Source organism: Photinus pyralis, unplaced genomic scaffold, assembly GCF_008802855.1.
Source record: "Photinus pyralis isolate 1611_PpyrPB1 unplaced genomic scaffold, Ppyr1.3 Ppyr1.4_LG3a, whole genome shotgun sequence".
In the NCBI taxonomy this organism is placed as follows: domain Eukaryota; kingdom Metazoa; phylum Arthropoda; class Insecta; order Coleoptera; family Lampyridae; genus Photinus; species Photinus pyralis.
Window position 1 is genome coordinate 21,974,136 of NW_022170509.1, and position 14,215 is coordinate 21,988,350.

At 36.2% G+C, this 14,215-nt stretch overlaps 1 protein-coding gene across 1 annotated transcript in view; it reads right to left on the reverse strand.

The window, feature by feature from the left end:
* The window catches only part of LOC116165507 (ribosome assembly protein 1-like), a 66,092-nt gene extending 57,775 nt beyond the window's left edge, over nucleotides 1-8,317 (reverse strand). Inside the window, exons 1-3 of the mRNA XM_031480007.1 lie at nucleotides 8,217-8,317; nucleotides 8,084-8,165; nucleotides 1,952-4,459 (exon numbers count right to left, since the gene is read on the reverse strand). Coding sequence (XP_031335867.1) covers nucleotides 1,952-4,459; nucleotides 8,084-8,147 — 2,572 coding nt within the window. The 5' untranslated portion in view covers nucleotides 8,148-8,165; nucleotides 8,217-8,317. The remainder of the gene's footprint in view (nucleotides 1-1,951; nucleotides 4,460-8,083; nucleotides 8,166-8,216) is intronic.
* Between the last annotated feature and the right edge of the window lie 5,898 nt (nucleotides 8,318-14,215).

The following is a 14,215-nucleotide window of genomic DNA, read 5'->3' on the forward strand; positions in this document are numbered from 1 at the left end:
ACGTTTCTCTAATTGGGGTTGATGTTAGGTTGTTAAAAAATTCTGTTTTAATTGAAGTGTTTTACAATGAATTTATCATTTTTTGTCGTAGTATTTTGAAAGTGCTGAAATACAATGATAGGCGACGCACCTCGTGTGGATTGTATATTTTGTTACTTTTAATTATCAGCTGCAATTTAAAAAAAAACTGTATGGTAATTGATTTTCGAGAAAGGAGTACTTTAAAATGTTTTTGTGGTGCACTTCAGAGCTACACCCCCCCACCCCCCTCGCCGACACCTTCATAACTACACTAATACTTTAATGGCCCGTAAGTACCCAGTCCGCCCCTGTGTATAACCTTCCTTTTTTACCAAAATTCGACTACACCAAAATTTCTTTTAACTTTTGAACTAGTAGCCCAATCTTGGAACTGTTTGAAATTATGGATTCTACAGGCCACATTCTATAAGAAAATTTTTTTCCGGGTCGATCTGAGACAATTTTTTTTCGGGGCTCAAAAAAGGCAGTGTATAACCTTCCTTTTTTACCAAAAATCGACTACACCAAAATTTCTCGGGAAAACACTTTTTCTTATTAATTTGGGTGCGTAGAATCCAAATCAATTCGTACTTTTTCGATCAGACTTCTCAATCAAAAGTTATAGACTAGAAACCAATTTCGAAAGAAAATTCAAAGGGCTGTAACTTTTGAACTAGCAGCCCAATCTTGGAACTGTTTGAAATTATGGATTCTACAGGCCACATTCTATAAGAAAAATTATTTTCCGGGGCGATCTGAGACAATTTTTTTCGGGGCCCAATCTTGGAACTGTTTGAAATTATGGATTCTACAGGCCACATTCTATAAGAAAATTTTTTTCCGGGTCAGTTTTCAATGTTTTTTGTGTTATGTATTTCAAAAGAAATGGTAATTTGTTCTTGTTCATTTCTATTTATAGGTATAGTTTTTGTTTTTTTATGGTTGACTGCACTTCCCCACGCAGCGCACGCACTTTATTTATGAATGATTTTTGTTTTTCTTTTAACTGCATCTAATGTCATATCGGTACCCACCGATAAGTCGTTGACTTGGTGGAACCGTCAATTATGTTTTATTTTTTTGGAAAAATAAATGAAATGAAATTATTATGATTCGCCATAGTGATCATGTACGTGTGATAGATTGTGGAGAAGATGTTGTTTTAATAGATCTGACAACAATTAAACTACAGTTCGAATGGTACCTATCTCAAAGGGTAAGGGAAGAGGAGGAGCTGCTTCGTAAGTAGCTACTAGTGACAGGTTTTTGTTTATTGTTTAGATATTTGTGTGGACGTTCTTTGACTGTTTCCAATGGAATATTTGGGGAATAAATTCGAAATCTTCTTCCGAACACATACAAGATAGATACAGAAGCATTTAATCTACAAAATTGGTACCTACCTTTTTACATCTCACACTTGCAGTTTTCAGTTTGTAATAAATTCATAAATAGCAACCTTGTTTTTATTATAAAATTAACAGTTGCATGCTGGTTTGCATGCTTAGAGTAGTTCTTCCAGGAATCCTAAGATTTACGTTCAATTTTGTATTATGCCAGAACAAGATCTACAAAATATATCTATCGCAGTTTAAATTGTATTTAAATTCAAATAATTAAACGCAGGAAAGCATTTTCCCTGTTTTACTAAATTTAATATGAACGAACAAGTTACAACAGTCTTTTATTGTGTCAAAAGAGAAAGTAAATCATCGGAATCATTGCACTCTTTCTGTACACTTCCTTTCCTTTAATCAAATCGAGTCTTGAAGACCAAAATCCTGGCTATTGTACCCACCACAAATCACTGCAGGTACTGTCATTATATTAACCTGAATGCAGACTACAGCAGTGAAAGATTATTGTAGAGAAATGTTCATCAACTAATGAGACTCATGGAAGAACTACCTAAGTAAAGGGAAAAACTCACCCGCATTACTAGAAGAAACAGTTGCCAGCACCATCGGCTCCATAATCGTAATTTCAGTCGCCATGAAGGCCTTATGGAACAGTGATTTCAATGAGAGCACAACACTGTGTCTAGCCACAATTTCAATCCCATCGGATATTAAATCGCCCTGCCCGATCACATCAAACTTCGTTATCATGAAAGCACAGTTAGATATGCGCTCCTTGCAAATAGGTCCTGCATGGCACGCTTGCTGAAACGCTCGTAAAATACTACTAAAGATGTGTGTACGTTGATCACATTCATTGTGCGTTATGAACATGTTCGCATTATAGTTCTGGACAAGGTTAAACATGCCGTTTATGGTAGATTCTGAATCACTAATTAACAATATATTTCGTGCACTGAGTTGCCTGAAGATTCCGTCGTCTTGCTTCATAGCCTCGCCGAGTTCGTCACACATTTCTTTCACAACATTGGGTTCGTATGGTAACAGTTTATCTACGTATGGCACAAATTGTTCATTTTTTTCAAAACGCCCATATAGGTCGGATGGTGTAACTAACTGATGAGTGGTAATACTAAGTATTAAAGAATGATATTTTTTTAAAACTTCTAATATATCTGATGGTATAGGGGTTACGTAAAACTCTAAATGAAATGAAACGTTTGGGTTTATGTATATTGTGTCTGAAACTGGTGTGGCATTTGGACAGGTTATGGTTTCCCGTAGGGAATAAATGGGGTCAGACACTGCCATTGGTAGATCAACAAAGTTCTGACGAAGATCATTAAGGCACTTATCTAAATGTACTTTACCAGCTGTGCATAAGATAAACTCGCCCATTTCATTGGTGAAAGTATATACACTTGAGTCCAAATGCTGTAATAACTGTAATCCTATCCTCACAGCAGCTGAATCTCGTGGGGATAAAGGTGAAATAACATTATACATAATTGGCTCAGGTCTAGATTCTTGAAATATAGGCATAGGGTGATGATCACCAATTGTGCATTTAGGGAAGGGGAATGGCTGTGTAAGCGATACTCCACATATATAACCACAACCAAGACTTTCAACTTTTCTCCATTCCTTCCCAAGGGGTATGTAAATGTCTTTAATTTTAACTTTGACTAATGTGCTTGAGCCAAACCTGAGCTTCGCCATATAACTGCCAGGATCAAGGAATGGATTTACTATCGTTAATCGTTGTCCGACTCGAAAGAATCCCTTCTGAATTCGAACTAAACCCATAACTTGCAGGTCATCATCCGATAATAATAATTGCAAAAATGCATTTTCTGACATTTTAGTCACCTTCTGACACAATTCATAGTAATTTTTCTTAGACAGAAGAGGAACATTGGATAAATTCTGTATAAGAACTTTTCTCATTTTACCTTCAATCGTTCCTGGTGAGATACGATTAAACTGAGAGCGATAAAAACAGGAAGCATAGCTGTGGTCTCTGTTAAATTTACGTTCACGCGTGCCACACCTGTCCAGCTGAATAGGAGAAGGGAGTATCTCATAGCATTGTCTCGCTATAATAGTACCTAAACTCTTCCATCTTGTCATAATCATCTTTGTTTTTGTTCGGCCAGAATGTCTACCCAAGTGTAAATTAGTATCGTCAATATGTAGTTTCTTTAAAATCTTGGGAATTTCTTCAAACTTCTCTTCAACTGATATTTTATTGTATATGTGTATTAAAGTAGCCGAAATTAGTTGAGCAAAAACGTTAGGAATACATTTAGCCATCGCACCCTCTTTTATTGTGCTTGTAGCGCCACTAACATAAAGATCTTCCTGCCACAGTTTGTCGGTGAGACTTGCTACCGTTTCTCCCTGTATTAAATGTACAAAGAGTTCCGCAAAATCTTTTAAAGTGAATCCCCAACCATCAACTCCACTCGCAAAAATAACTTCTCCTTTCTGAGGACTAAAAGCTACATCGGATAAGGCAGCAGTTTCAACTGGATTTCCTTGTATTATGGTATTAATACAACCATTACAATCAGCAACTAGTTTCCAGAGTTTCTCAAAAATTGTAAGTCCATCGCACTTTAATTCAAGAATCAATCGGTCAATTTTATTAAGAACTAACACTACTTTCAACCCATCATTGTAAGCGCAGCGAAGTTCTGATTTCGCTTGAGGGGTCAATCCCTCCACCACGTCTACTACAAACAGAGCCCCATCACATAAACTAGTAGCGAAATTAATTTCATTTTCGAAATCAATATGTCCGGGTGTGTCGATCAGGTTAATTAATTGTGGAACTCGCCCTTCCGGATTGGACACGAAATGGGGGATAGCCACACAACTACTCTTCATGGTTATTTTCCGTAGCCGCTCGTCATCTCGGTTATCCATGAATCTTAAATTTCCAGCAGCTCTATCCTGTACAATACCGCTTAAAGTCAGTACGGAGTCAGCGATCGTCGTTTTCCCATGATCGACATGTGCCAATATACACATATTTCGGATTTGATGTGGTAAAAAGCCAGCGGGGTCCAACTTAGTTCCTAAAAAAAAAATTAAATCATAATATATCCTCATGGTGCATCTGGATGTACATGTAGAAACTTAAATGTTAAGTCTGTTTGACTTGTATGTCGCTACTAATTAAAACGCCTAGTTAGCACGAATCTGGTTTAATGCTCTAAATGATGGAAAGGAGATCCGCGACGGCGCAAAGATAGTAGGTATCTATTATGGGTTTAAGACTTGGTACTTAATTGTATTGTTGCTTGTGCTATCTGTTTAAATAAATATAAATAATTTTGTTTAACGTTTGGCTCAAAGTGAATAGGTTACAGGGTAGCAGCCTAACAGGTAGGTAAGTACCTATCTACAAAAAGAATGATTCTTCGTCGATTGCTAATTACCGACCCATAACTGTATCTGAAAGCCTATCAAAAATTTTTGAATATGCTTTCTTGGATCGATCGACAAAGTTTCTGGATCAATGTAACATCCTTATGATAAACCAACATGGTTTTCGAAAAGGTAAATCTACAAATACAGCTTTAATAAAATTTTATAATAGGTTTTTGCAATATATTGAGTCAGGAGAATGCCCTGTAGGAATCTTCTGTGATTTGAGCAGGGCATTCGACTGTGTAAATCAACTATTAAATATATTGAACGATTACGGAATCAGGGGCATTGCTATTCAATGGATATCCTCTTTCCTTCTTGATAGGCAACAGTTTGTCTCTTTAGGTTCCACTGCAACTGGTTACTCCACAAGTAGTGTCTCCGAAAAAGCAAAAGTAACTATGGGAGTCCCTCAGGGATCAATTCTTGGCCCAATGTTATTCATTCTATATATTAATAGCATTAGTCAAGTCACCTCTTATGAACATGTACTTTATGGTGATGATATTTCATTAATAGTATCTAACTCCGATAAGGCAACTTTAAATATGAAATGCACTACTTCGCTAACAAACCTCACTAATTACCTAAACAATTTAGAACTATATTTCAATACCGACAAGACTGTAATTACCCAGTTCCATAATCCTCAGAAAACACTTGGTGCGCTAAATATTCGTTTGAAAGACACCGTTGTATCGGACACCCCTTGCTCAAAGTTTCTTGGGATATATCTTGATAGCACCTTTAGATTTAAAACACACTGCGATAAATTAGCATCTAAGTTACACTGTCTGTCGTATGCATTTAGGCATCTTCAAAACGTTTTAGATATCAAGCAATTAATTTCTGTCTACCATGCCCAAATTGGCAGTTGACTGCGTTACGGTGTTTGCTTGTGGGGCAATTGTGCAAGCGCAAAGGCAGTTTTTGTAGCTCAAAAACAGGTTTTGCGCGTAATGGCAAAGGTGACCAGCATGACTTCTTGTCACGCCATCTTTAAAGACTTCGGCATACTGACCCTTGTTTGCGTGTATATATATATATATGAGATGTGCTTGTATATATATATATATATGGGCACAGATGTCGGTATGCCCGTAATAAAGACGTCCACTCTTACAATACCAGAGTCAAAAATATGTATTACATACCTTTTGCAAGGTGTAAATCTACGTCCACGGCCCCTGACATAATAGGGCTAAAAATTTTTAATAGTTTGCTGGCCAGTATAAAAAATGCACAGAATAAAAGAAATTTCAAACGTTCTTTATACTCTTTTTTAATCACACATTCCTTTTATAACTTGGACGAATTTTACCAATGTATACCGTCACCGCATAGCTAACTTATTCTAAATGTTGTTTTTTCCTGTATAGTACTCATCTATTTTATTGTTTGTTAACTTGTTGTTTATACCTGACCATGCCTATATGTGTTTTTTACAATCTATGGCAATAAATTATATTATTATTATTATAAGTGTGTCCTTAAATTTTGTCATGGACACGTTAACACTAATCCTTAGTGAGATATAGGTAGTTTCTCTTACGTGTAAAAATTCTAGGTATTTGTGTACCTATACGTAAAACGACTTTTGAAATTTAAATATTTAATTTAATTTTATTATACTATGTGCAATTGGTCAAGTAATTTTGACATCCACCGGGGCAGCGCTACCAAAGAACATAAATAAGTTTGGCTAACTCTAATAGTGACCAATATCCAATATATGGTAAATAGGATGTGAAGCAAAATTTAAGACATAGAAGTTCAACGCCTTTTGACTGTTTTACAAAAATAAGAGTCTAGTGGCGAAAAAGATTATGAGGAAATGATTACTGTCTCGCCAAATGATACCATTTACAAATCACAGCACGATGATTATTTTAAGTAAATGCTGTTATAAAATTGTCTAAGGTTGTAATTATAAAAGCAGTTCGTCATTGTTTTAAAAACTCGCAAGTGAATATTCACCATTGTGATGAGGTAACTGCCAAAGTGGCAGATTCAGATTCTCTGAAATAAGTGCCCATAGGTGCTAACTAGAACCGTCCGACCGTTCAAGCTAGGAAAAATGATAACGAAATTTGACATTTTCGGCGACATCTCAGTTATTTTCAAAGATTTTTCAAAAATTTCAAATGCATTTTTTTAGTCACAAAGAAGGGCAACTTTGCCCCCATTTAACATACACTGTATCGATCACCATTACGGAGATCCCAATGGTGAGCCACCGAATTTGAACCACTCTTTACGTACAATCTATAGCTACGCAATATTTCCATGACAAAAAATAATCACATTAACATTTAAACATTTCTTGTAACGTTAACAATATGAATATTATTTAAGCAGATATACTACACAAAAACAGGCCAGAACAAGTACAATTTTAACGCAAAAAATTAATAAATGTGTGTGAACGAAACACGAAAAGTATACAGATTACTGTAGTATAGCTAAACTTAATATTAACTAATAGCAGAAAATGTAATTCCCAGAATGAACATAGAAAATAATTTTAGTAATAAATACGTTAATAAAGCGAGTAAAACAAAGAATTGTTGTTTTAATATAGACTTAATTAATAAACTGTACACATACATATCTCAGTAATATTTACAGAGTAGTTAATAACATAATTGTTAGCTTATGTCTTAGATGTGATCGGTCTTGATGTTTTTCAGAAATATATTCGCTTTTGTGACATCTCCTTTGGAAAGATCTTGATCAGTCTCCTTCAATTTGTAATAATAGCAACTCTGAAAGTAGTATCCAAACCTGGTAATGTCATCTTATATTCTGCTGCCTGTCTATTGTTAGCACTGCTGAAAAAGACTTAGTAAATACTAAAAAGTATGTATTCTTGCAACGTAACACTGAATTTCAGTATTAAACACTTGTTACTCCAATGTGTATCACAGTATATTAAAACAGCTCATTTTGGCGCCCATTGAAACACAATAACACTTTCTGAACTAGGCAAATCATCGGTACATCAAACAAATGAACGGAGCTGCGATACGATAGCGACTGCAGGGGAGTTAATTGACTAAGCCATTTTAAGGCATTTATCCAAGTAGTAAAAACCAGCCTCACAGTACACCAATATATTATGTAAGGGGATATAAGACCGAATTGGTACACAGATATAACGCAAATGGACATAATTCCACCACAAGTGGTTACACAATTACATTGTTAATACCTAATGCTTTTAGCTCTCTGGGAGCTTACAACAATATCGAAATATGTGTAGAAATTACCTGTCTCATCCAGTGGACCTCGAGACGGAGAGTAACGAGAAGTTGAAGAGCCAGCGTTTGACATTCTATTATTTCTAGTAAACTGAAAACAAATCAATTACTCAAACTATTTACACAAATTTTGGATAATTACAAGCGCACATAATATAATAAAAGTAACTGCACAATTTTTGATATGTAGAAAAGGAGGTTATGAAAACATACACACTAGACCCACGTGAAAATGGTCTAAAGGGGCATGCGCGAATGGAGTGACGTCACACTCTGTGTCTAGACTGTGGTCGATTTTCAACAAGGTCCGTGATCTAGATACATTACCTGGAGTATTGTCTTCACTGCTGTGGGGCCTGTTGCTAAGATGGACTCTTCCGCACAGGGCTACTTACTCGGATGATCTCGCGATTGGCATAACTATGAGTTTCCAAACACCGTGAAAGAACTCATGGGGCTCTTACAGAGCTGGGTAGTGCTTTGAAAAAAAGTGCTTTCTAAAGGACTTCAATTACTTTTAGTGCTTAGAGCTCTGTGCTTCAATTACTTTTCTAATTCAGGAAGAAGTGCTTCAATTACCAAGCACTTTTTAAAAGTGCTTGGGGCTTCAAGCCCTAGTGAAGTGCTTGAAGCACTTTCATAGAATTTCGAGCACTTCTAAAGAGCTTCAAGCACTTTTCAAGGGCTTCAAGCACTTGTAAAGAGCTTCAAACACTTATAAAGAGCTTCAAGCATTTTCAAAGAGCTTAAAGCACTTTCAAAGAACTTCAAGCACTTTTTAAGGGTTTCAAGCACTTACATAAAGAGCTTCAAGCACTTTCATAACGAAGCTCTTATCGCGAATTTCGAAAACCCTTACTCTTACTCATTCCTTCACTCCTACTCTGACGTTACCTACGTGTTCCGTGCTTCATTAGTGATTAGTCTGCAGTCTGCACGTCCCATTTTTTTCTTGTAGTACCTACTTTTATAGCACATGCAGTTATTACTTCTACATTACCCATGGTTACGGGGAGAGTACTGTACCGATAACAACATTTTTTTGTTTACCTAATCGTTTTAAACGAAAATTTGGACAAGCAAAACTTTAGCGATAAAACCACTAATTCCTCCATTATAATTACGATGCGGAAGTACTGTTTCTAGTGTGTTTTTTAAAGTGTTTCCAGTTTTATGAAAGGTGCTTTATATTGTTTATATTTATATTAATTTATATTGTCAATTACTGTGATTCAAGCACTAATGGCTTCAAGCACTTTCAAAGGGCTTCAAGCAATTTCGAAGGGCTTCAAGCACTTTCAAAGGGCTTCAAGCACTTTAAATGGCTTCAAGCACTTTCCAAGGGCTTGGTGCTTTGTATTTTCAATTACTTTAGAAAGTGCTTGGTAATTCCAAGCTCTTTCATCACATAAAAGTGCTTAGGGCTTGCAAGCACTTTTATCAAAACAAAGTGCTCGGTGCTTAGTGCTTCAAGCCCTTTTCAAGAGGGCTTTACCCAGCTCTGGGCTCTTAACAGTTGGATAGGTGGTGCAATAGTCGTGACCTCTCCGTTAACCCGGAAAAGACTGAGGTTGCTCCATTTACAAATAGAATTAAAACGGACCTTGTTGGGCTCACTCTTCGAGGATGAAATAACCACGTCGATTTTGGTCATAGAAGCACTTCTGGGCAGTGGCGTACGTAGAAATGTATTCTGGGGGGGGGGATTAAAAAAGTTCGTGGCACATACAGTCATACAGTGCGTACTAGAAGGGGGACGGAGGGGTATTCTGGGGGGGGGGATTAAAAAAGTTCGTGGCACATACAGTCATACAGTGCGTACTAGAAGGGGAGGGGGGGGGTAAGAAATAGAAATTGGGTTGCAGGTTGCTGATGCTGGTAGTCATTTATCTATTTATTATTGTACAGGCGAAAAAGATTAGATTAGAACGGTATTTTATTTCTTACTGCTGACAGGCCCCTTTATTGCTTTTGCTTTAATTAGTCAACGAAAACTTTGAATAAGTAATAGGTATATTTTTGGGCAAAAAACCAATTTCGACAAAAAATTCAAAGGGCTGTAACTTTTGATCTAGTAGTCCGATCTTGGAACTGTTTGGAATTATGGATTCTACAGGCCACATTCTATAAGAAAATATTTTTTCCGGTCGATCTGAGACAATTTTTTTTCTGGGCAAAAAAAGGCAGTTATTACCTTCCTTTTTTACCAAAAATCGACTGCACCAAAATTTCTCGGGAAAAAACTTTTTCTTATTAATTTGGGTGCGTAGAATCCAAAACGATTCGTACTTTTTCGATTAGACGTCTCAATCAAAAGTTATGGGCAAAAAAAATTAATCTTAGTTCTCCATATAGTTCCTTGATTCTGCCCTTTAACTCCTTGTCTATTTTCTTATCTTCCATAATTTTTCCCTTTCCACTTTGCCAAACGCTGCTTTTTAAATCTATGAAAAATCCAAACACCTTTTCCCCCTTTTTTCCAGTTCCTTTTCCACCAATCTATGTAATATATATACACAGTCCATCTTTCCCCTGCCTTTTCTGAAGTCCATTTTCGCCATAGTCTCGCCTCTTGAAAATCGACACCACTACCCCTTCCCCTTCCTTCTATTCTTCGGGAAAACCCCCTCCATAACTTGTTTACTAGATTCCGGATCCTTTCCTTGACCCTATCTGTGTCGAAAATCCAAGCATCATTTTCTCATCTCCTTCAGCTTCCTCTCTTCTCACCTCTTTCATAACCTTTTTCTCCTGCTTTCCTTGTAGTACCTTGATCAAATGTTAATTTTCATTCCTGTAATTGTATTTTCCGCCCACTTGTTCTATTTCTCTGTTTTCCTCCTCGTTTTCCTCTGTTTATCAACTTCCAAAAATCCTCTGTTTTTTTTATTTCCCAGATTTGCTCTTGGCATTCTTTCGGTTTCTCTATGTTTTTTTCTTTACCTTATGGGCACAAAAATTCCTGTTTTTAAAATTTAAAATTTTTATTTTCGTCCTTTCGTGAAAGGCAGGACGCAGGTACCTCATCTCAGTAGCAGTACTAAGTACCTGATACCTATTTGTTATTTTGGGCATCAATGTAGCGAATTGCCGATCGATGCCGAATAGCCAAATCGTTGACTGATCACTCACTGAATAGTGAATACTGAATACTACAGAATATTTAGATTTTAGTGACTTTAACCAAAATCAAAATTGCTCTCTATACCTATATATTATTACCTTTATTTTAAAGTGGGCGGAGTATTACCTAAATACCTAATAGCTATTATGATAACTCAATTCTTCTGGGGGGGGATATATCCTCTTCATCCCCCCCCCCCTTAAATACGCCACTGCTTCTGGGACCAGAGCGTTTACACTTAGCTGTGGAGGCAGAGGCTTCCATACAGCTAAACGATTGGGAAAGGATCAAGGCAGCCTTGGGCGCGGGAAGATTAGGGAGGAAATCCGATCCCCTCCTCACAAGAAGGAATGTGATTCAGGCTGTCTTACTAAGATCGAAGAGTTATAGGGTCATTCTCTTGGACAAGGAGCAGTCTTCCAAGATATAAGCCAAATTAGGTCAACCTGCAGGACATTGGGCATGTAGGAGAGTCCACTTGCAGGTTCTGTGGCGAGGCAGATGAAACTATTGAGTAGGTACTCTATCACTGTGACACCTTGATCAGCTCCTTGGTGACAGTTACCTGGAACCGGTTAAGGTTACGCCTAGGCGAAACATCGTCCTATCCTTTAATCTTTGAGAGGAACAGGCTCCGACTCTAGTTGCGAAAGAAAGGGAGTAGGCAAAATTGACCTTTCGAGTCCCAAATGCTGCCTGGTCAGGTTCCCCTTATGAAATAGACATAGGCTAAAGTAATTAAAAAAAGAATGAGGAATACCTTTGCGGATGTGCCTGTATTAACTGTGCAACCGATATGACTAGAACCTAATAATTTAATTCTCTTAAAAGCTGCATTCTGCACTAATAAACTAAAATGGATTGGTCTATTGGTTGAATGGAAACTAAACACACAGGAAACAATCAAAACAAGAAAAACGAACAGACTTTTTATTCAATACACAAAACATTCAGTTAGAAAACTGGTTTATTCACAATTCTAACTACAACATTTTTTTGCAATTCATAAAATAACTTAATATAATTAAGTACCAGATAACATAATACAAAACATATTCACAGCCCAAAAATGGTAAAATGTAATTAAATTATTCCAAAATAGAAGGCATATTCTAAAGTGTGTTCCATTATAATACGTATTTAGTTCAATAAAGGTACTATATCATAATCGTAAAGTTGTTTATATGTTTTTTCCACTTAGACCCACTAAACAAACTCTTGTATCAACAGTCGCATGTCCAATGTCTCCAGTTAGTGAATCCAACTGTCATACAAACAGATTGCACTATCATGGACAACTTTAATGGGCCTGTTGCACAAAACTAATTGAATTTGTGTTAATCTTGATGGTGGTGTTAAGGGACTTGAATATCACCACCATAATTAACACAAGCTAAGCACCGGATCATCGGTTTGTGCAATCGACCATGTTTATAATAATAGCGTGCAGCTTACTCATGCTTCAAAGAAAAAAACAGTAAAAAAAAACATGTGTAGGCGCAGAACCGAAAAATCAAGAGCAGCAACTAATCACTAGTAACAAATTATTTTTGAAACAAAATAAAAAGGGTTAGAAGCAAAAGCGCTGGTGCAAATTAAAGAAAAAAAAAGCTGTATTCTTTTGCTTCCAACTCTTAATATGTACATCATTGATCGCAAAAAAATAACTTATAATACTTCATTGCCAGTTCCCAACTTGACTAGATTTTAGGAAAAAGTAAATTATACACTTAATTAATTATACCGAATTAGTTTTGAAAATCAGACCGTAATGGAAATTTGTTAACAATCAGCCTTTTCCAGATATATGCCACACACTTTCGTAGAATCGATAAAAATAATTTAATCGCTTTTCCGATCACTACAAATTATGGGTGGACACTCTACAATCGCTCAATGTCAATGATAGCAGTTTTCGGCATAAGCCCACTTTAATTTTTAACACAGAAACACCCCGCAGTTGAGGGAAGGGTAAAAATAAATCTATTTTTATACATAAATCTCTAATGACTCAAGCTCACACCATGCGCTATTCAAGTAAAAATTTATGAAAACCTCACACTGGCTTGCGAATTATATAGATTCAGAAATATACCGAACGTTTGGGATGCAAAAGCAAGATTTCAAAAAGTGGAAGAGCAGCTCTGTTTTATGTTTAATCGATAATGGTGTAAAGTGTTCCAATGCACCTTAAGTGAGGAACAGAGTTGCTAGACATAATAAAGATCATCTATTCAAATTTGGACACGCATAAGTATATGGTAAGTTCAGTTAGTAAAGCTGGAGTTTTTGCAATTCTAAATAAAATACTGCTTAAACCATGGTATTAGGCAATGTGGTAGTTGGTGATAAAAGACTAACAATATAAATTAGAATCAGTAGTTTGTGAGGCTATAGAAACCAGAAGAAAGTAATTTAAACTCATTTTCTATAACATTTATATTCGATGTAGTTGAGTTTATACACCACATTTTAAAATTTTATTTCCTAAATGGTGGCGTTAATATATTGTGGACAGTCATATACAATAGTATATTGAAAGACAAGTGTTACAATGCGACCTATTGTAATACGACTATCTTGTGGCACGAGTGGCGACGCGTAGCCACGAGTGTCCGCAAGATAGGAGTATTACAATAAAGCATTGTAACACGCGTTTTTCATACTATTTTTTCTATTTCGGTGCCTTAATTTAATTAAAAAAATCATTATCAGAAACTATAGGGAACATTAGAACTAACATGTTTTATGTTGGGAACACTTTTTATGCCGTTAAGTTTTAGGTTGGCAGCGTAGTAAGACTTGACATTTTGAAGTTCAAACATGGAAGTACCCAACGAAGTACCTACTTGTACTAACTAGTAACTGCCAACTTAAGAAATGAGTTACAAAAAAAAACGACTATAATCACTGTCTTTGTACAACTGTTTTCGGCCTAAAACAGTTGTACAAAATCATCATTGTGACACCGAAATAGAAAAAAGTAAATTACTCAATGAATCAACTGATAAGAAAAA